A 22,960-nucleotide genomic window follows, 5' to 3' on the forward strand; every position below is an offset into this window, starting at 1 on the left:
TAATGTCTTCTCACTTATTGACCTGTGTTTTCGTTCATTTCTCAGAGCTCGTTTCCTTCTGGGAGGACGCCACGGGGATTTTAAGTTCTTGCCCCCTCCTGGTTATGCACCATGTTACGAAGCTCTTCTTCCCAAGGACAGAATGCGCATTGAGCACATTAAGGAGTATAAACATGACTTCAGTGGAGTCAGAAACCTTCTGGGCCCCACGCAGTCCCTCACGCACACTTCATTCACTCCCTGTCCTGTTGACACTGCCCAGGTAAACTAAACTACCCACATTTGTTTTCCTCACTCCTCTGTTGATTGGCAGAAACACTTTCACTGAGCGGTCAATGTACGTGTTGTGTATGTCATTTGTAGATTGTGCTACCTCCTCATTTGGAGCGGATCAGAGAGAAACTTGCCGAAAACATCCACGAACTCTGGGCCGTCACCCGTATTGAGCAGGGTTGGACCTATGGAGTGGTGAGCGCTTTCCACCTCTTGTTTTTCGCAAATAAACACCAACTCAACCGCACACATACATATAGGGTGTGTTCACACTTGTAGTTCGGTTCGCTTAGTTCGTTTGGTCCGGACCAAAAAAAAAAAGTTTAGTCCTGGTCCGCTTAGCATTCACACTGGCTGGATTTAACATCGAACCTAAAGATACTTAACCTAAAGGCATAGGGATGTGTTCACAACATGATTGGTCGGCTTTGATTATGTATATTTCGCGACAGAAGTTACAGAACATCCAAAACACTGCTGTGTTCTGGGCTAAATGCGCTCGTCGTATGTGTGTAGCTACATATGATGATATTTTGACCAGCTGAGAACTTGTGAAGAGCTTATAAAATGTGTTAAGGAGTCTAAACAGCATCAGTAATCCCTCCGTCACACACACAAATGAAGATCTGCTGCGAGGAGACGCGGTTCTGATGCCTGTACTGAACTGTGATAGGCAACATCGCGACTATGACGAGAAAAAACAGGTGTGCTTGAGCATTCTGTCCTTTTTAGGGTCGCAACTTGAGACATCATGTCCCGTTTTTTTGGTTTGTTTACATGTCTTTGGTCCATGTTGTGTTCATATTTCATTCGAACTGAGTTCAGAGTTCGTTTGAAAGCGGACCGAGACGCTGAAAAGATGGGTCTCGGTCTGCTTCCAAACGAACTCTGAACTCAGTTCGAATGAAATATGAACGCAACATGGACCAAAGACATGTAAACAAACCAAAAAGCTTGTTTGGTGTCACCAGGGTTCAGATGGCAGTGTTCACACACTTATTCAAATGAACCGCACTAACAGAGCAATCACACCAGGGTTCGTTTTAATCCAACCAAACATGCCAAGTGTGAACACACCCATCAACACAAGATCCTTAATAAAGTTATACGTTTAAATAAAGTTAAAAAATGCTGTCTCTCTCAGTTCAGGGATGATAATAAGAAGTTGCACCCGTGTCTGGTGGACTTTCATACTCTTCCAGAACCCGAGAGGAATTATAACCTCCAGATGTCTGGAGAGACCTTGAAGTGAGTGTCTGTTGAATCTTATGCATCTGTCTTTCTATCCAATTTATTGATTAACTTTTTTTTTTCTCCTTGACCTCTCCAGAACTCTCTTAGCTCTGGGCTGCCATGTAGGCATGGGAGATGAGAAAGCAGAGGAGAATCTGAGGAAGATCAAACTACCCAAAACGTATGTACAGTAAACCTAAAAAAAAAAAACTTTTATCTTGTAAATGTATACAGTTTTGGTTTTCATATTTCTGTTTCTTGGTCAGTTATGTAATGAGCAGTGGGTTCAAACCCACTCCTCTGGACCTCAATCATGTCAAACTGACGCCCAATCAGAACCAGCTGGTGGAGAAGCTGGCGGAAAATGGGCACAATGTTTGGGCACGGGACAGAGTCAGACAAGGATGGACCTACAGCATTATGCAGGTAGATGTGGACACTGTTGACTCTAGGAGCAGAAATTACAGTTACCTCACTGCAGTTGCGTGCACATTATGGTGGTGGAGGAAAACGGGCGAGATCCAAGAAATATTAAAGAAAAAAGTAGACCATCCAGACAAGGGCGTAGTTTTGAACATTGGGGGGTTGAAGTGTGAACCGTTTCCCAGGACATGCTCCATCGTGAGATTTATTTGTTTGTTTATTGTTGCAAAATGTCTTTTGTGGTATCTTACCTATCATACACACATGCAAAATTGGTTGATAAAGTAATATCCTAGTTAACAATTACTTGTTTACATAGCATATATGATGTATTTTATATTATTTAAGCAACTTAACAATTCATCAGGCTCTTAATGATTTTGGCTATGTTTTCCTAATATCAGTCATCATTTTATCACAAGAACACATTTTACACATAGGGAAAACATTTTGTTGGGTCAATAACTCATGAAGGTCCAGAATTTAAAGCTCCTGATCCTAACTTGTACTTTCCCCTATGAAAAAGTGCCATACTTGTTTAACTGTAGCATTTGTTAGAATAAGGCTTTAATTACAGGTGAGACCATTGATGGCTCCTCATTGGGCCAATGTTGACTTTTTTTTTTTTATCTATAGCATTTGTTATGAAAAATAGCAAATTACACATTTTGAAACTATTGCTACAACCAGGGTGCGATTTGTGAAAAAAAACAGAGGGGGGGGGGATGTTTTAAAAAGGTTTTATTCATAAAAATAAATCATGAGAACATGAACTTCATCACTGCATTTGCAGGAATTGTAAGATCTTTTTTCTTATTAACTCATGAAGTAGCCTAACGCAATATGTTTTACTCTAATAGCTTATATATGAACTGTGATCACGCACAACGAAAAACACGTAGCCTAAGAATTAAATCCCCCTCCCAGTACCATGGATAGTGCCACTCGGCTTGACATGTCAAAAGACTTATTTATGAATGGCAAAATTAAATGGCACAACGTAGTGTCAACTTAAACATAAATAGACTATAGTGTAGGCCTCATCATACTAGGAAAACAGTCTTTTTCTGCTTTCCTGTGGGAAAATCCGCAGCTTTCCAGTGGGTGGTCCATTTCGAATTTTATTGTTCTATCGCACTGACAGTTCACATTACAGCGCTTTACTTAGTTTAGGCTAGGCTACTTCTATCAGTCTGCTGAACCATGGATTGATTGCAAAGTTAAACCATCACAGTAGAAAAGTTATACAACTGTTAAAGTAACAACGTTAACGTTACATCGCGATGCTGAGCTACAGTGAAATGATAGAAAAGACAGATAAATTTATCCCCACCGGGAATAAAAATAATTAAGCAGAGGCAGGGATACTTTGACCAGAAAGGGGGAAATCCCACGCATCCCCCCCGGCAAATCGCACCCTGGCCTACAACATGCCACAGTTGTAATATAAATCTATAGTGAATAATATGTTTCATTAACAGATTATCTATTATAATTTCTACAAGTTAGTCCAAATTTACCACAAAAAATACGATAAAACGTGGGTAGTTTAAAAAAGCTTTCTAATTTAAGTTAGATAATTTTTTAGCTGTACTTTTAGTTTATGTAGCTGTTTTAGACTTTATAGTGTTTTAAAGTTGAAAATTCTCAATAGAATTCAAATGGATCGCACATTTTATCATCGCGTTGTGATAAGAACAGCTTGTACGAATCTTGGAGCGCGCTGGTGAGCGTGTGCACATTATCCGGTGATTCGTGAATTTCGCGCACCAGGAATGCACAATTAAATAAACCGGGCTTCAGTCATATTGCGCTGATAATTGAGTTATCGGACGGGAACTTCAGATTATCTGTGAACTGGAATTCAATTAATACTTGAAAGGTAGCCCAAACGTTTTACTCTTATTACTTACCCTCAGGACATCTTGAATAAACGTAACCCTCGTTTGGTGCCATACAACCTGCTGGATGAGAGAACAAAGAAGACGAACAGAGACAGTGTGAACAACGCTGTACGCACTCTGATTGGCTATGGATACAACATCGAGCCTCCAGATCAGGAGAGCAGTGAGTCTTTGTCTTTCATATACTACTTTCATGTCATTCATATACTAGGTTTAGTAGCAGTGCTTGACATTAACTTTTTTGCTCACCAGCCACTGTGGCTAGTGGTTTTCCAAAGTTACTAGCCACTCAGCATTTTCACTGGCTACAATTTTGACACTGATACCATGGGTACAAAAACTGCCATATATATATATATATATACAGTATATATCTCATAATTAGGCAGAAGGTATATTAGGCTGTTTCACTTTAAGATGTGACGCACAGATCCATATAGCATTACACATACGTTTTCTTTCTCAACTGCTTATGTTCACTTAAAACATAACTGACTCTGTTTACGTGAATACTTGCCAAGAGCGGCATTTTGACATTATTTTGTGTGAATTTGACAGTTTAAGCGCAATTAAGTGCAAGAGGTGGCTTTATGTGCCTGCACTTTGGGTGTGAGTAAATGCGCAATAAGCACAATCCCACACATAAATTCCAACCCTTTAACACCAACAATAAAAAATGAGTATTGGAAACGTTTCAGATATTTCAGTATTGATATGTATTGAAAAATCAATATTGTTGACAACACTTCATTCCACTTAGTTTATTATTTCAGATGCCTTTTTAAAAAACTGCAATTGAAAAATGTATATATTATATATAAATTTCAACCCGCCAAAGTAGCAGGTAAGAGTGACTGGGTTACACGCCACTGCTGAAATCCACCCGCATTCGGCAGGTTGGCGGATTGTAATGTCAAGCCCTGATTCAGTAGGATATACTAGGATCCAGAATTGGATGTAAATGTATTGTTTATTCAGTTCTAAATTCTTCAAATGTCTTTTTCCCACAGGTGGTCATGGTGTTGAGAACACAGGTGGAGATAAAGTGCGTATCTTCAGGGCAGAGAAGCAGTACGCCATCACCTCAGGAAAGTGGTACTTTGAGTTTGAGGCCGTAACCACAGGAGAGATGAGGGTGGGCTGGGCTCGACCGAACGTCCGCTCTGATGTTGAGCTTGGTTCTGATGAGCTGGCCTATGTCTTTAATGGAAACAGGGTCAGTGGTGTTATATTAATCTAACTCTGCTGTGTCATATGGTAACAGGCTGTAGGACATCTTTCCAGCTAATTGGATTGTGTTCCGCACAAGTTGCTGACAAACTATTTTGTATAGCTGCAATAAAAGCTAAATTACTCTCGTTTGCCCTCCCTGCAGGCTCAGCGATGGCACGTTGGTAATGACCCGTTTGGTCGTCAGTGGCAGTCTGGTGATGTGGTCGGTTGCATGATAGACCTCACTGATATGAACATCATGTTCACTCTTAATGGAGAGATGCTGATCAGCGATTCTGGCTCTGAAATGGCCTTCAAAGACATCGAGCCTGGAGACGGTGAGGATTTGGGCTATAACGTTGTTGTTGTTTTTGTAGTAAATTTTCAATAATTCGTTTTTTGAGGTAATGTGTATTTTTAAATAAGCTTTGTCGGTCAGGAAAAATCTGTAGTTATTTTTTTAGGTGAGTCTCGGGAGGTTTGTTTCCACAGACACAGATCAATCCTAGTCTTGGATTTAAAAAGATGTCTAATTGAAATTTAGTTCTGATTGAATAGAGCTTTTTAGTATTAAGGAAATGGATTCAAGGTATTAAATGGATGATTCACACCGAACTGAAAATACTAATAATTTACTTTCACTCTCGTGTTGTTCCAAACCTGTATGAATTTCTTCCTTCCATCAAACAAAATATTAATTTCTGAAGAATAGACTGGCTTGGCAGCAACCTAAAGGTATCATAAAGACTGTCCATATGATTAATGTGCCATATTTTAAGTCTTGTAAAGCCATTCAATAGCGTATTTCAATATACAAATTTAATAGCAAAATCTGGCACCTTAGATGTTGATTGCATTTTTGGCACAAAATGCACAAGTATTAATGGTGTTTGGCATCAAACATGCAGCTTTAGTCAGCCTTAAGTTACAATAGGATATGTAAAATGCATATTTTATACATTTTGTGACATGCTGAGTTTTACGATAACATATGCTGCGTTCACACCATGTCGTAATTAATGTAATTATGAGATGACAACACGTGACGTTCTACTCAGAGCTGTTAATGTCATCAGACTCGAAATTATACGGTTCTATATCAGCACTGTCAATGCCAAATTGAATCTGCAGTGGTCAGGTGGTACAAGTTGGAGCTCTCAGAAAATTCCCAGTTTACAAGTTGTAATTATGAGTTCTACTTGGATGTGAAGTTGTAATCTGGTAATTACGCTAATTTATGATGGCATGAACGCACCTATATATTGCGATTTTACTGCAAATGGCCCCAGACGAACTGATTTAACTTCAGCTTTGCAGTCCATAGCTAAGGCTAACACTAGCACCATTACCAGAGTCCCCACGACACAATATTATCACGATTTTTAAGTCACAATGCAAAATTATTGCGATTAAATACATTTTGTGGCATGCTAAGTATTATGATTACATATATAGCTATTTATTACCTTTTTTTACCTGCAAATATCCCCAAAAAGAAGCTGATTTATCTAAGGAAGCTGTCCTTATCTAATGCTAACCCTATCTCTGTATGATCTAGTGTGAGGTGAGTCCTCGTGTTCGTAGTATTCCCATAGTATTTTATCATCATACGAGACTCTTTGCAAATCTCATGTGCCATATATCCATCACCTTTGTCCCATCCTTGTTAAAAAAATTCAAAATAAGTCCATACGTTGTATTCGAACGTGGATTATTTCTTTCTCTGACGACTCCATCTTGGTTTTACCAACTTGCACACTGACTGTCTGCTCTGTTGACCTCACCAGAAAAAACAGCACTATAGTAGTGGACTGAAAAAGCAGTTGATTTTGTCATTCTACTATCAAATAAAAGACCAATACTGGATATATTGTATTTGTAAAACAATATTCCCACGCATAATATCTCTTTTCTACATTGTATCGATTTTGTTTTCCCCACCCCTGCTATAAATCAGCCTCTTTTCTTTATGTTTTCTCTCTCCAGGTTTTATTCCAGTCTGCATGTTGGGTCTTTCTCAGGTTGGCCGTATAAACCTAGGTCAGAATGTTAGCAGCCTACGCTATTTCGCCATCTGTGGGCTCCAAGAGGGCTTCGAGCCATTCGCCATCAACATGAAGAGAGACATCACGATGTGGTTCAGTAAGAGCCTGCCTCAGTTTGTCCCAGTTTCCACCGAGCACAACCACATTGAGGTATTTGAGGAATCTTAGGCTGCATTTACACTGCAGGTCTTGATGCCCAAATCCGATTTTCTGACTATATCCGATCTTTTTGACGACCCGCTTACATCATCTTTTAAAAGTGACCCGTATCCGATTTTTGCATTTACACTATACACTGCTGAAACTACCAAATGTAGACGTTCTGACCCGGAAAAGGAAGTAAAACAGCACGAAATGCAATGGATGTAGATGCGAATAAAATTATCCAGTGTTTTGCTTTCCACAATATTTTGAAAAGTCATACAAAAAATCAGCAAAACATTGGTCTCGTACGGCGGAGAAAAAAGAGGAGAGCCCTTGTCGGCAGCTTGGCCTGTCACCCAAAATGCCTTCCATTTGGTCGAAGAATGGGAATGTTGCACGGCTATTTCCACTCTTATTGTTGTGGTCTTTTATCGCTTTGTATTTGTTTTTTACGTTTTTTATCTTACGGTGGCACTGTAGCCACGAGTGCTTAAAACGGTGCCTCCCCATACCTCGTGAAATGTCTTCAAACACGGATTTATTTCTGTAACAACCCTGCATTTTTGCCTGCACTGTCTCTTCGCCCCCAAACACTCAAAAGACATGAAACCTCCGCATTGCTCCACTGTGTGTATCCTTCCTAATCGTCCTCAATCGTGCCCATAATAAGTCATGTGATCTCAGTTGGTGGTGTCCACCTGAGTTTTAATGACGTACGACTCGCATTTACTGGGGAATATCCGATTTGTCTGCTTACATGGCACACGCAAATGCACGTATCCGATTCATATCCGATTCATATCCCACATATGAGTGAGGCCTGAATCCGATCTGAGAAAATCGGAATCCATGCGTTTTTTTCCTGCTCACACGTTCACCGGTCATATACGATCTGTGCAACATGAGAGGAAAAAAACGGACTTGGGTCACTTGAACCATGCAGTGTAAATGGAGCCTTTGTGACATTTAATTGAGTTTAAAGTTTATGAACCTGCTTTATTGTCCTTTATTGTGACCTGTAGGTCTCTCGTGTGGATGGAACCGTAGACAGCGCCCCCTGTCTGAAAATAACACACAAGACTTTCGGATCCCAAAACTCCAACACAGACATGCTGTTCTTCAGACTGAGCATGCCTGTAGAGTTCGACCTGACCTTCAAGGTCACCGCTGGCACCACTCCCCTCACTCGGACCCTCACCATCCCTGAGGATCAGGTGCTGGAGGTGGACCCCGACTCTGAATTTGAGGTGCTGAAAAAGTCAGCCAGTCGCAAAGAGCAGGAGGAGAAGGAAAAGGAGCCATCCGTGCCCAAAGATATCCCAAGCAGTAAAGAAAATGACAAAGACACTGCATCCGAGAAAGGAAAAAAGAAAGGGTAAGAACCGAGGACTTTTATGAAGTGGTAACACTTTACAATAAGGTTAATGCATTAACTAACATGAGCTAACCACGAGCAATACATTTGTTACTGTATTTGTAAATCTTTTTTTAATGCTAGTTAATAACAATACAGCTGTTCATTGTTTGTTCATGTTAGTTCACAGTGCATTAACTAATGATAACAAGATTTTAATAAAGTATTAGCAAATGTTGAAATTAACATTTACAAAGATTAATAAATGCTGTATAAGTGCAGTTCATTATTAGTTCATGCTAACTATTGTAAAGTGTTACCTATGAAGTTTATCCTGACATTTTTCCTGTATGTATAACTTTATATATGTATACCTTTAGCATACCTTTAAAAAGAGTACTTGTTACTGAATTTAATATACCTCTCTTGTTCTCTATAAATCTCTCGTTCATGCTTGACCACTCAAATGTATTCCCTCAGCTTCCTGTTTAAGGCTAAAAAGGCAGCCATGATTACCCCTCCTCCACCTCCACCTCTTATGCCCCGTTTGATGGAGGATGTGGTGCCCGATGATCGCGACGACCCAGAGATCATCCTCAATACGACCACAGTCAGTCTTCATTACAAGACCCGTCATATATGACACATTCTCTGCTCTTGTTTCCTCACGTGTCCTTCTCTCTCTCTGTCTCCACTGTGCAGTACTATTACTCAGTCCGTATCTTCGCCGGGCAAGAACCTAGCGGGGTATGGGTAGGTTGGGTCACCCCTGACTTCCACATGTATGACCTCAACTTCGACCTGTCTAAGGTCCGTACCGTCACTTTGACAGTTGGAGACGACAAGGGCAACATACACGACAGGTGAGATGTGATAAAGATCAGCTGTCATTGAAATGTTGGCCAATGTGGACAAATACAAGAAGCTGCAGTGCGGTGAAGCATTTGGTTAAAAATAAATGTTCAGTATAGTGAGGTGATGTAGGTGAATATCGATTTTGGTGATGTAAGAGCACTGCACTAGTGGCCTACTTCAGCAACCGACCTTCAGAATCAGTTGGGAGAGATTTTACCTCAAGAAACTTCTTTTTACCGGGAAACTGAAAAAGTGTAATGCCTATCATTTATAATATGTACAGTAAGTATAGTATTTTGGATGTACAGCACACGTTCAAAAAAATTTCCTTTAGAAATATAATAATAAAAAATATGATAGAGAAAAATTATTTTCTTTTTTTTGTGAATTTTCTTCTTGTTTTTCAGTTAAAAATGTAAGAAGCCTTAAAAAGGTGCATTTATTTGAGAGAGAAAAAATAATAAATTGTCTTTTTTACAATAGGGTTAGAAAAAAAAACTTCATTCACACTTAATTAAAAGCCTTTAGATTTAATTTGAACTTACTAAATTATGAAATTTTACTTCTCAGGTACTGTACTGTTTTTTTAAGGTCTCTTATGCTCACCAAGGCTGCATTTCTTTGTTTACAGTAAAATACAGTAAAAACTGTAATATGTTAATAACTGTAATATTTTAATATATTTTTAAATGTAATTATTTGCTGTAATATCAAAGCTGAATGTTCAGCATCATCACTCCAGTCTTCAGTGTCACATGATCCTTCAGAAATCATCCTAATATGCTGATTTGCTGCTAAAGAAACATTTCTTATTATTATCAATGTTGAAACCAGTTGTGTAGCTTCATATGTTTTATGAAAAACGTGATTAAGTTAAAAGGAACAGAATGTATTTGAATTTGAAATCTGAAATAAAAGTATTCTTTCTCCCCTTCGATTAATAAAATATTTGTTTATTCATGACTTCTAATATCTTGTTTATCAGTATGAGGAGGAGTAACTGCTATATGGTGTGGGGAGGAGAGTTTGGCAGCAGCACGCAACAGAGATTCAGCCAGGAGGATCTGGTGATTGGTTGCTTGGTGGATCTGGCAACAGGTCTAATGAATTTCACAGCCAATGGGAAGGAGATCAACACTTTCTATCAGGCGAGTGCAGGTCATCTCTTTAAAGGAGCAAGTGGCCCTAAAAAAATCTGTTTTTTAACTCCACTTTCCTTAGCTCCTGTCTTTGGTACTTCAAGGGTTAGTTCACCCAAAAATGAAAATGATCTCATTAATGACTCCCCCTCATGTCGTCCCAAGCCCGTAAGACCTCCGTTCATCTTCAGAACACAGTTTAAGATATTTTAGATTTAGTCCGAGAGCTTTCTGTCCCTCCATTGAAAATGTATGTACGGTATACTGTCCTTGTCCAGAAAGGAAATAAAGACATCATCAAAGTAGTCCATGTGACATCAGTGGGTTAGTTAGAGTGTGTTGAAGCATCGAAAATACATTTTGGTCCAAAAATAACAAAAACTAGGACTTTATTCAGCATTGTATTGTCTTCCGGTTCTGTTGTGGATCCGCGTTCAGTGCCGCTGCTGACGTGTGTCTGGTGTGTGTGTGTGTGTGTGTGTGTATTGTCTTCCGGTTCTGTTGTGGATCCGCGTTCAGTGCCGCTGCTGACGTGTGTCTGGTGTGTGTGTGTGTGTGTGTGTATTCCGGTTCTGTTGTGGATCCCCGTTCAGTGCCGCTGCTGACGTAAGACGCTGCTGACGTGTGTCTGGTGTGTGTGTGTGTGTATTCCGGTTCTGTTGTGGATCCCCGTTCAGTGCCGCCGCTGACGTAAGACGCTGCTGACGTGTGTCTGGTGTGTGTGTGTGTGTGTGTGTTTGTGTATTCCGGTTCTGTTGTGGATCCCCGTTCAGTGCCGCTGCTGACGTAAGACGCTGCTGACGTGTGTCTGGTGTGTGTGTGTGTGTGTATTCCGGTTCTGTTGTGGATCCCCGTTCAGTGCCGCTGCTGACGTAAGACGCTGCTGACGTGTGTCTGGTGTGTGTGTGTGTGTGTGTATTCTGGTTCTGTTGTGGATCCGCGTTCAGTGACGCTGCTGACCCTAAGACGCTGCTGACGTGTGTCTGGTGTGTGTGTGTGTGTGTGTGTATTCTGGTTCTGTTGTGGATCCGCGTTCAGTGCCGCCGCTGACGTAAGACGCTGCTGACGTGTGTCTGGTGTGTGTGTGTGTGTGTGTATTCTGGTTCTGTTGTGGATCCGCATTCAGTGCCGCCGCTGACGTAAGACGCTGCTGACGTGTGTCTGGTGTGTGTGTGTGTGTGTGTATTCTGGTTCTGTTGTGGATCCGCGTTCAGTGACGCTGCTGACGTAAGACGCTGCTGACGTGTGTCTGGTGTGTGTGTGTGTGTGTATTCTGGTTCTGTTGTGGATCCGCGTTCAGTGCCGCCGCTGACGTAAGACGCTGCTGACGTGTGTCTGGTGTGTGTGTGTGTGTGTGACGTAAGACGCTGCTGATGTGTGTCTGGTGCGTCCGAGCTTCGTTTACAGTCTGAGGGAGACGCACGCTGGAAACAAAACAATCTTCGCAAACTTGTCTAAGGATTTCCACACAGAGGAAGACTTGCATTTTTTTGCCCAGCCATATTTATTTGAACCCGAATACACACACACACCAGACACACGTCAGCAGCGTCTTACGTCAGCGGCACTGAACGCGGATCCACAACAGAACCGGAAGACAATACAATGCTGAATAAAGTCCTAGTTTTTGTTATTTTTGGACCAAAATGTATTTTCGATGCTTCAACACACTCTAACTAACCCACTGATGTCACATGGACTACTTTGATGATGTCTTTATTTCCTTTCTGGACAAGGACAGTATACCGTACATACATTTTCAATGGAGGGACAGAAAGCTCTCGGACTAAATCTAAAATATCTTAAACTGTGTCCCGAAGATGAACGGAGGTCTTACAGGCTTGGGACGACATGAGGGGGAGTCATTAATTACATAATTTTCATTTTTGGGTGAACTAACCCTTTCATTTCTGAACTGTTAGGAGTGCATGCTGTTCATCTGAACTCATATGTATACATGTGTCCTCTCAGGTGGAGCCCCACACTAAGCTGTTTCCAGCTGTGTTTGTATTGCCAGGCAGCCAGAATATGGTGCAGCTGGAACTTGGAAAACTCAAGGTCAGCTTTATCCTTTGCTTCTGACCTTGAAGCCATTAGCTTTCTTTTAGAAGTACTTTAAGTAATAGTCTTTTAATTACATGTCTCACTTTTTTCTCCGTCCTACAGAATATCATGCCTCTTTCAGCAGCCATGTTCCATAGTGAGCGCAAGAACCCAGTGCCCCAATGTCCTCCTCGGCTGGATGTTCAGATGCTGACCCCTGTGATCTGGAGCAGGATGCCCAACCACTTCCTGAATCCACAAGTGGGGCGGGTGAGCGAAAGGCACGGATGGATGGTGGAATGTACAGATCCTCTCACCATGATGGCTCTGCATATACCTGAAGAGAACAGGTACAGTAGGATGACTCAAGAACAAAAAATCAAAACTGAAATGATCATGAAAAAACAAAAAATTTGCTCATGAAGTGTCTTCAGTATAGATATCTTTTGTAATCTATCTATCTACCTATCTATCTATATTCCTATCTGTTAATCACCCAGAACACCCTAGCACATCATTTAAAAAAAAAAAAATGTCATGTGCCCTCACATACTTAAATCAAAATAACTTCTCCTCCCTCTTGCAACGATACCTCTTCTCTTCTCGGATGACGTGTTTGCTGGGACATGGGGAGAAAAATCCATCACTCACATGAGATCACAGCAATAGCAAACCACGGTGATCCAATCAACTCCCCAATCAAATCCCGTTCTACATTTTATCACTCGGATATACGTCACAATAAGGAAGAAAAGCCTATCACATATTCTGTTTAATGCTGACTTTAAACTACTTCAAACTAGTGGTGTGCGGTGATGTTTTAAAATGAGGAGGAAAAGTCCTCTTTTACATATATATATGTATATATATATATATATATATATATATATATATATATATATATAGTTATGTCCCTGTTACACTTAATTTTCCAGGTTAAATAAACATTACATAAAAAAGAGAGACCAAATACAATTCTATTTTTTTTTACACTAACTATGTTATGTTCTATTTATTAACACCAAGTACAAATTTCATCAAGTTAGTGTTTTTACACATTTTTACTTTTATTACAAAATAATAACTAAAAGGCAGTAAGAGTTTAAACAATATATATTATTTGTGGACTTATGTCCAGCTTTTCTATTTAATACTCAGCTCATTTTCAGCAGTCATCAAGCTTGTACACACTGGACACAGTCTTTTAATTTCCCCAAGCTGAATGCTCACTAAAACCCCACAGTCATCATGTTCTCAGGCCAATTCAAGTTTGATTTTTACGTAACATAAAGCAGTGATATCTAAGTGGATGAGTTGTTTACTTACTTTTTAATTAGTCTTCCCATTGTCTTCATTCAGGCCGATTAGAGAGCGCGCACGAAAACAAGAGGCTGGTTTTATCGCACAAACCAATCATATCCAATCATAGCAGATCATATCTAATCATAGCGCGTCAAGCGCGATGGAGGCATTGCCTCCTTTCACGTGACTTTCCCCCATTCATTCTCAATTACCCCCCACTAAACCCACTGCAAGCTTTAGGGGGGCTGTTAAAAGTCAATGGGCTCAGAGGAGGCACGAGAAGACGTGGTGTCCCACTGTAACTTTACCTGCTGGTGTCACTGTTGGACATTGTTACTTTAGAAAAACAAGTGACTTTTACACTTTTTAATGTCACGTTTTGTAATATTTGTGTTGTTTTATTTTTGTATTATAGGTTATTTTCTCATCTAGTTTTATTGGCTCCTCGAAGGAAACTCACCTTGTTTAAACTTTCTAGCCAGGCTTTCTTAAGCCAGCATTTACAGTATCTAGTATTTGTATCTTTTTTGTCTAGTTATTATGTATTGTTTGATAGTTGACATGTTCCTCTCATATGCAGGTGTATTGACGTCCTGGAACTGTCTGAGCAGCACGACTTGCTGAAGTTCCACTATCACACTCTGATGCTTTATTGTGCCGTGTGTGCGTTGGGCAACAACCGTGTGGCCCATGCCCTCTGCAGCCACGTGGACGAATCCCAGCTCTTCTACGCTATTGAGAACACGTACCTGCCCGGCCCTCTCCGCAGCGGCTACTACGACCTTCTCATCAGTATCCACCTGGAGTCAGCCAAACGCAACCGCTTGGGAACCAACCGCGAGTTCATCATTCCCATGACGGAAGAGACGCTCAGTATTAAGCTTTTCCCAGATGCAGAGACGGCCCATGACCTGCCAGGAGTGGGTCTCACAACCTGTCTCAGACCCAAGCTACACTTCTCCCCCATCAACTTTGTGGGCACTGACCCAGATCTCTACACCCTAAGCCCCATCATCCCTCTGCAGGTACAGTGGGATCCAATACTCAGTCCCTCCAGAAAAACGCGATTATGCGATCGCATGATTTAGTGCATAATCAGCCAAAGTCCGCATATTTATGCGGGGGCCGCATTTTTTCAAACACGCCGCATAAATAGCAGATTTCCGTGCAAAATATGCGGGGCTTGCATGATTTCATAATCCTCGCATTTTCGTTGCAAAAAAGTCACATATATCTTAGCAGAAAGTTGAAAAATGTTGCGTTTGCTTCACACAAGAGCAGCCGTTTCCCCCTGTTGCCATGGGAACGTTATGAAGTGACGTAATTACGCGACGTGAACATCATCGAAAAGCTGTAAAACAGGAGCACACTTTATTTTTTTTTTATAATTCATCTATTCATTTTTACAGACGTTGTAGCATATTCCTTTTGTAAAGCTACAGAACTTGTTTGACTCATCAATGTTTTGTAAGTTTGATGTGTTTATTAAGGTCTGAAATAAAACGAGATGAGAAATTAAATATTCCCAGCTCTTTCTGTGATGTAGTATACTTGCTTATCATAGGAAGTAATAAGAAATGACTCTTTACAGTAGTAGTAGCAGCCTACTGAGAACAGGGTGTTGGGGGAATCACTTTTTTCTCTCTTTTTCATCAAACTGCAGTTTTTGCAAGTTCCCGCAATTTCATTGCATAAAATTGCATAAATACTCCGCATATTCCATCGCATTTTTAAAGAAAACGGGCCGCATAATCAAGGATTATTGCCCACAACAATCACAAAAAAACTCCTGGAAGGACTGAATAGTGATTGTTGGTACAGATAATGCAAGATTAGAATTTAAAAGTGCAGTAAGCAATTTCTGAGAAACACTATTGATATTTGAAATCAACAAACAATGACAGTCAAAACTTTATAACTAATATTACAACAACAGCATATCTTAGTTCTGGGAAACATTGCAAAACCAATGTTACTCATGAATGGGGCAGAAACAACGCAACCTCAGGCCTTCCTGCTTAGGTCTCTCCAGCGCTGGAAAGCTTTTCTAATATTAATGCTAATCCTAAAGCCGTAGCCTGATCATAATCCTTCTTTTCCAGTGATTTTCCTCTGAGATTTTCTCTTTTGTAATGTCTCTTTGCCATCTCTCTTTCTGCAGTCTTTGTTCAAATCTCCCTCTTGCTCACTCAGAAATCTCTTACTGCACCTTTAAGTACCAACAAGAAAAATTAAGCACCAAAAGACAGACGGGATTGGGGGGTCAAGGGAACATATAGTGTACTCAATAATAATAATAAAACTACAAAAGTGGCAGGTGATTTCTCAGTTATAGGAGCAGTGTGTTAACAATACCTGATGTAACAAAGTACAGGTAAAGTTTATTGGTATAGCATTTTATTGATACAGTAAAGTATGAAAAACATTGTATTTTACAGTTGTTGATAGACACTCTCTCTTTGTTAATATCTACACTCTTTCTGCTTTTACAGGAGCTGAAGACCCAGGCTCTTAGCATGCTTACCGAAGCCGTGTTCGATGGCAGCCAGGCCATGCGTGATCCTGTTGGGGGCAGCGTTGAGTTCCACTTCGTTCCCATTCTCAAACTCATCAGCACCCTCCTCATTATGGGCATCTTCAACAATGAAGACGTCAAGCACATTCTCAAGATGATTGATCCCAGTGTGTTCGGGAAGAAAGAGGAGGCAGGAGAGACAGAGGAACCAGGAGAGGAAGCTGCTCCCAAGGAGGAAGGAGAGGAGGTGAAGGAGAAAGAAGAAGTGGCTGAAGACGAGGAAGCCGTGGATGAAGGAGTTGGAGAAGAAGAGGAGGATGAGGAGCTGAAAGCTCTAAAGAAGGAAGGGGGAGAGGAAGGAGAAGAGGTCGAGAAGGCAGTGGAGGAGAAGGAGGGAGAGAAGGTGGATGGAGAAAAGGCAGAAGAAGAAAAGGAGGCAGAGGAAGTAGGAGAAGAGGTCAAAGAGGAGGAAGAGGAAGCACCGGAGGAGGGGCTTCTTCAAATGAAGCTGCCAGAGTCTGTAAAACTGCAGGTACATTTAATCTATAGATTATTAGTCAATTCTATGAGGAACACATTTATACGAGATCAGCGACTATCTATCTATCTATCCATCTATCTATCTATCCATCCATCCATCCATCCCTATCTATCTATGTCTTTGTCTGTCTCTCCGTCCATCCATCCATCCATCCATCCATCTATCTATCTATCTATCTATCTATCTATCTATCTATCTATCTATCTATCTATCTATCTATCTATCTATCTATCTATCTATCTATCTATCTATCTATCTATCTATCTATCTATCTATATCTATCTATCTATCTATCTATCTATCTATCTATCTATCTATCTATCTATCTATCTATCTATCTATCTATCTATCTATCTATCTATCTATCTGTCTGTCTGTCTGTCTGTCTGTCTGTCTGTCTGTCTGTCTGTCTGTCTGTCTGTACATTATGTACATTTTTCTAGTTTGTACTGATTATAATACTGTCTTTGCCGTCCTCTCCCCCTCTTTTAGATGTGTACCCTTCTACAGTATTTCTGTGACTGTGAGCTCAGACACCGAGTTGAGGCTATTTTGGCTTTCTCTGATAATTTTGTACTGCATATCCAGTTAAACCAGCGTGAACGATATCAAATTCTAATGAGAGCATTTAGTATGTCTGCTGCAGAAACCGCTCGCAGGACCAGAGAGTTCCGCTCTCCTCCTCAGGAACAAGTATAAGACACACTTCTTCTTTAAACACACACATATGATTTTAACTGTTATACACTAATTATGAGTATATATGTAGGTTTTCCTGTTGACTAACTTCAAGCACAGCCCAGATGAAGAGGATTGCCCCGTGCCAGAGGAAGTGCGGGAAACCCTGCAGAATTTCCACAATGACCTCCTAAATCACTGCGGTCAGTGTTCAAAACATCTCACAAAATTACTGTACGGCCACATTACAACACCAAGCATCTGCTGTTGCAAAATCACCTTGTGATCAAACTTATTCAGTTCTTCTGAGGATTCAAAAAAAAAAAAATATGACACACAAACATTATAAAGAAGACTTAAGCCTCGTTCAGACTGTCAGTTCAAATGCTGACATTTAGCAAGTGTGAACAGCAAAAAAATCACATTTAATCCATTTTGAACTACATTCATATGTGGTTCGAAATCCTATTCAAATCACATTTCTGGAAATCCGTTCAGTCTAACCTCTCTAAATGAATTTCGCTTGGTTTGTCACTTTCTCACGCTACGTAAATCGTAAACATGTCAGATGTTGTTTTATTGTTTTTTTCCCCCCTCTGTACAGACGTTATCAAAATGATCCCCGTTCACACGGATCCGCATAAAACGACTAAAAACACTGTATTATGCATGCCAGACAAGTAGTTGCAATGTCACTTTGTAAAGTAAGACTACATGCCTAGACTAAACACGTAATACATGCTGTCACCGTTTTCACAGATTTGCGTTTGTGAAGATGATAACAGTATCGGTTTCAAAAACTTGTGTTTCTCAAGCCATCAAAACGTCGTGTCGTGTAAATGAACGGGCCAGAGCGCATAAAAAGTCACAATTTCACTGGCATAAAAACCAATAAAATTTTTTTGGGAAAACGAAAGTGTGCCACGCAAATACACACAAATGAGATCTGAACAGTTTCGATACACATTGTGGAGATTTACACACCCGAAGAAAGTAAGCTCGCCTGTATGGGAGTTCTTCGGCTCAAAAGAAAACAGCACTTTAAAGGGGGTCACACACCGGACGAGAAGCGCAGCGCCACGTCTTTAAATTTCGAGCACATGTTCTCTTCGAGTGTACACACACTGGCGGTGCCATTCGGCGTCTGTCCGCGGCGCCCAGCAACGGCTCTTGTTCAAAATCCTGCCGCGACACAGAGCGGCATTTACATGGTTTTATATTAAATTTAAATTATATTTGTCGCAAATCATCGTAAATGACTTCACCCTGTGCTGCAATGTACATTTAGTTTTACATTAATTTACAGAAATCAGCTGCTTGAATGAAAATTGCTGATGTTATCGGATTTTCAGGTGATATTCTCAATTCATTCAGTTAATGGATGCTCTGAGGTAAAGTGTTCAGATCACAGACTCAGCAACTATTGTATTTAATTGTACAGTACAATCATAACATAGTACAGACATTATCTTAATTTCATAATCTCCTTAAACATAAGAATACTGCTGGCCATAAACTGAGAAAGTGCGCGTCCGGTGTGTTTTTACCCATCTCCGTGTCCATCACCCTGCGGATTACGCAATTTTACAGAGAATACATTGCGATTATTTTACTAGTCATGGAATGGGAAACGTGACATTAACCTGTTAACAGGGGGTTTCTGTGTTCATACATTTAATAAAGGGTGATTAATAACATCTTATTTTTGTATTTGTATTTGCACTTAATTTTTTTGTTTGTATACTTATGTTTGTTGGGTAAAAAAGAAAAACTATATAAACAAAGTAAAAATTAATTTGACTGATAACTCCCCGGTTTCGTGAATTATTTTGGCCACAATAACCGTGGTGTGAAAAATCTAACATCGTGACAGCCCTAATCTGGACTATGTGGTTCTTATCCATATTTGTTTGTACCACAGGTGTCCACGTTGAAGAAGAAGCGGAGGAGGAAGAGGTAGAAGCGTCTCTGAGAGGGAGACTGCTCAGTTTGGTGGAGAAGGTCAAGAACCTTAGGAAGAAAAAGGATGAAGAGGAGCCAGAACCAGAGGAAGAGCCCAAACCTAGTAAGTAAATGTTGTAAAACATCTTGAAAAGGTTGTTCAGATTCATCTAGTCTCATGGTTGCACCGCTTTCCTCAACCATAGATCAATACTTTTTTTTTTTTACGTAGTTCAAAATGTTACTAGTTTTTTTTTTTTGTGTGTGTGTTGGTTAACGTTTCTGGACGTCATTCTATTCCTCAGGTTCTTTACAGGAGCTGATATCCCACACAATGATCCACTGGGCTCAGGAGTCCTTTATTCAGAACCCTGAGCTGGTGCGGCTCATGTTCAGTCTTCTCCACCGGCAGTATGACGCACTGGGAGAGCTGATCCGCGCCCTGCCAAAAGCCTATGCCATCAACGCTGTGTCCATACAGGACACAATGGCCATGCTGGAGTGCCTGGGTCAGATCCGCTCTCTGCTCATCGTCCAGATGGGCCCGGAAGAGGAGAGGCTTATGATCCAGAGCATTGGGTGGGTACTTCTAATGACAGTACATAAAGTGCTTGACATCTCAATCCATATTTGATGTACAAGTTCAAAAGTTTGAGGTCTGTAAACTTTTTAAAGTTCTTCTGCTCAACAAGGCTGAATTTATTTGATAGAAAAATATAGTAAAAACAAATAAATTGTGAAATGTTATCACAATTTAAAATAACCCTTTTCTAATATAATATAATTTAAAATGCAATTTATTCTTCTGATGCAAAGCTGAATTTTCAGCATCATTACTCCAGTCTTCAGTGTCACATGATCCTTCAAAAATATGCTGATTTGCTGCTCAAGAAACATTTGCCTAATATAATCAATGTTAAAAACAGTTGTGCTGATAGAAAGTTCAGTAGAACAGCATTTATTTTAAAAATACAACTTTTGTTCTCATGTCCTGAACTTGTCTCTAGAGTAATTTGTGATTAGCTGGAAATCACATCATGTCTCCTGTCTCGTAGAAACATCATGAACAACAAGTTGTTCTACCAGCACCCTAACCTGATGCGTGCGCTGGGCATGCATGAGACGGTCATGGAGGTTATGGTCAACGTGCTGGGAGGTGGAGGAGACTCTAAGGTGCTTTCCTATTTTTGTTATACACGTACTGAACATTTTAAACTGTTATTCCTAGACAAGGATCCCACTCTGCAATTGAAACTAAAGGGAAACAAACATCTTTTTTTCTCTGTTTATAGGAAATTCGATTCCCGCAAATGGTGACCAATTGCTGTCGCTTCCTGTGCTACTTCTGCAGGATCAGCCGTCAGAACCAGCGCTCCATGTTCGACCACCTCTCGTACCTGCTGCAGAACAGTGGCATTGGACTGGGTCGGTTGCTTTGTAAAACTTATCTGACGCAGATAGCATATTTTTTATTATTGTTAAGGTCCATTCACACCAAGAATGAAAATTATAACAATAACTATATTAGCGTCCACACCAATGCACAATGGATAGGGTGGATTCTGATTGGCTGGCACTGCCTGGCAATGTTTTTATTTATTTATAATTAATTAGCTGGGAAAAAATTGTTCTGACAGTGATTCCAATAATATCATACAGGTACCTCTGTGTTGTTATCGTTATAGCTGTGATGTGGACTTCCCTATTCTCATGGAATTAAAGTGATCATTAAAACGTAAAACTAGTTTTATTAGTATTAATAAAAAATAGTTTTAGTATTAATAAAAAATTAGTATTAATCTATTACTAGATCATTAAAACTAGTTCATAGTTATCGTTGGTGTGATCATGCCTTTAGTCTTTTGTGACACTTTAAAGTAGTGTTTTCCAACCAGAGGTACATTAAACCTTGTACCTCTTCAAACCTTGGAAGGTACATAGAAAGATTTTGATTTTGGTTTGTTAAATTGATCAAACTTAAATTATAATTTTAAAATAAATATATTATAGCTGTCAAAATATAAAAATTCTGTATTCTTTATTTGGATCCCCAGTAGCTTCCACAAAGTGGTTGCTAATGTTCCTGGGCTCTACAAAACAATACAAGGCTGTACAAAAGCTGTACAAATCAATAAAGGTAATAACAAGAATACAATTACACAGATTAAATCACCAAACTGTGCTTCTTCCACATTATAGTCTTTTGGTGTTTCCGTTAATTTGAAGTAAAAACACATTCAAAATATATGACAAAAGAAATAATTCAATAGTTTAAAGCATACATCTACATATTTTAAGCATATCTTTACAAATTATATTTAGCTTGCTCTGGATTCAGGCTCTTGTGATGTGCTAGTTTTGTTGAATCTTTGTGCGGCATTTGATACCATTGACCATAATATAATAATTCTTCTTAAGCGTCTTAAATGTATGGTAGGTATCCAGGGCACTGCGCTACTGTGGTTTGCGTCTTACCTCGAGAATAGGACTTTTTCTGTAAATGTGGGCAATTTTTCCTCATTATCTGCTCCTCTTTCATGTGTGTGCCCCAGGGATCCATTTTGGGACCTTTATTGTTTTCCCTTTATATGCTTCCTTTGGTCTACATTTTTCAGAACTACATGTCTTATCATTGCTATGCTGACAATTCTGTTTTACCTTCTAGTTAGGCTTGATAACACTTTCATTCAGTGTTTTATTGAAATGCATAAATTATATTAAGAGTTAGATGACAAATTGCAGCTTAATGAGGATAAAACGGATTTTGGGATTTTAGGTTGTCCTGCAAATTCTTCGCCTGTTTTGGAAGCCTGGTTTCGTCCACTCTCAACCAGTGTATGCAAACTAATCAAAAACCTTTGAGTGATCTTTGACCCTTCACTATATTTTTTGATAAACAAATTAGCCGTTATTAAAGGAAACTTTTTCCATTTAAGATCTATTGCAAAATTGAAACATCTTGTTTAATGCAAAGATTTGGAAGTAGTGATTCATGCATTTGTGACATCACGATTCGATTATTGCAATTCTCTTTGGTCTCCCTCAATCAGCATTATGTTGCTTGCAAGTTGTACAAAATGCAGACACAAGACTAAGACTTTTGACTGGGTCTAAAAAGAGGGACCATATTTCCCCTATTCAAGCATCCCTCCACTGACTTTCTGTTAAATTCAGGGTTGATTTTAAAATGCTCATGTTTGTATATAAGCTGTTGTCTGGCTGTGGACCAAAATATATTAGTGACCTCCTTCAGCCATACCATCTTGAAAAAGTTGAGCCTTATTCACTTGATGTGTTTTATAGTCATGTCTAAAACCCACATATACAAGTTTTCTCAAAGAAACAACCTGATAAAAAT

The 22,960-nt window shown here is 39.8% G+C and overlaps 1 protein-coding gene across 14 annotated transcripts in view; it reads left to right on the forward strand.

Annotated features, from left to right (window-relative positions):
- ryr1b (ryanodine receptor 1b (skeletal)) overlaps positions 1-22,960 on the forward strand; it is a 137,071-nt gene that overhangs the window by 57,122 nt on the left and 56,989 nt on the right. For all 14 annotated transcript variants that reach the window (XM_056270198.1, XM_056270197.1, XM_056270204.1 and 11 more), the window contains 23 exons: positions 46-262; positions 364-468; positions 1,418-1,521; positions 1,604-1,687; positions 1,773-1,932; positions 3,849-3,996; positions 4,844-5,049; positions 5,209-5,383; positions 7,032-7,240; positions 8,257-8,609; positions 9,069-9,198; positions 9,291-9,451; positions 10,429-10,591; positions 12,554-12,640; positions 12,749-12,975; positions 14,508-14,952; positions 16,420-16,974; positions 17,476-17,676; positions 17,753-17,864; positions 19,583-19,726; positions 19,908-20,181; positions 20,658-20,775; positions 20,895-21,027. In XM_056270198.1, the coding sequence (XP_056126173.1) occupies positions 46-262; positions 364-468; positions 1,418-1,521; positions 1,604-1,687; positions 1,773-1,932; positions 3,849-3,996; positions 4,844-5,049; positions 5,209-5,383; positions 7,032-7,240; positions 8,257-8,609; positions 9,069-9,198; positions 9,291-9,451; positions 10,429-10,591; positions 12,554-12,640; positions 12,749-12,975; positions 14,508-14,952; positions 16,420-16,974; positions 17,476-17,676; positions 17,753-17,864; positions 19,583-19,726; positions 19,908-20,181; positions 20,658-20,775; positions 20,895-21,027 (4,511 nt within the window). The remainder of the gene's footprint in view (positions 1-45; positions 263-363; positions 469-1,417; positions 1,522-1,603; positions 1,688-1,772; positions 1,933-3,848; positions 3,997-4,843; positions 5,050-5,208; positions 5,384-7,031; positions 7,241-8,256; positions 8,610-9,068; positions 9,199-9,290; positions 9,452-10,428; positions 10,592-12,553; positions 12,641-12,748; positions 12,976-14,507; positions 14,953-16,419; positions 16,975-17,475; positions 17,677-17,752; positions 17,865-19,582; positions 19,727-19,907; positions 20,182-20,657; positions 20,776-20,894; positions 21,028-22,960) is intronic.

This window comes from Rhinichthys klamathensis, unplaced genomic scaffold (genome assembly GCF_029890125.1).
Source record: "Rhinichthys klamathensis goyatoka isolate OS25496 unplaced genomic scaffold, OSU_Roscu_1.1 h1tg000299l_1, whole genome shotgun sequence".
NCBI classification, from domain to species: Eukaryota; Metazoa; Chordata; class Actinopteri; order Cypriniformes; family Leuciscidae; genus Rhinichthys; species Rhinichthys klamathensis.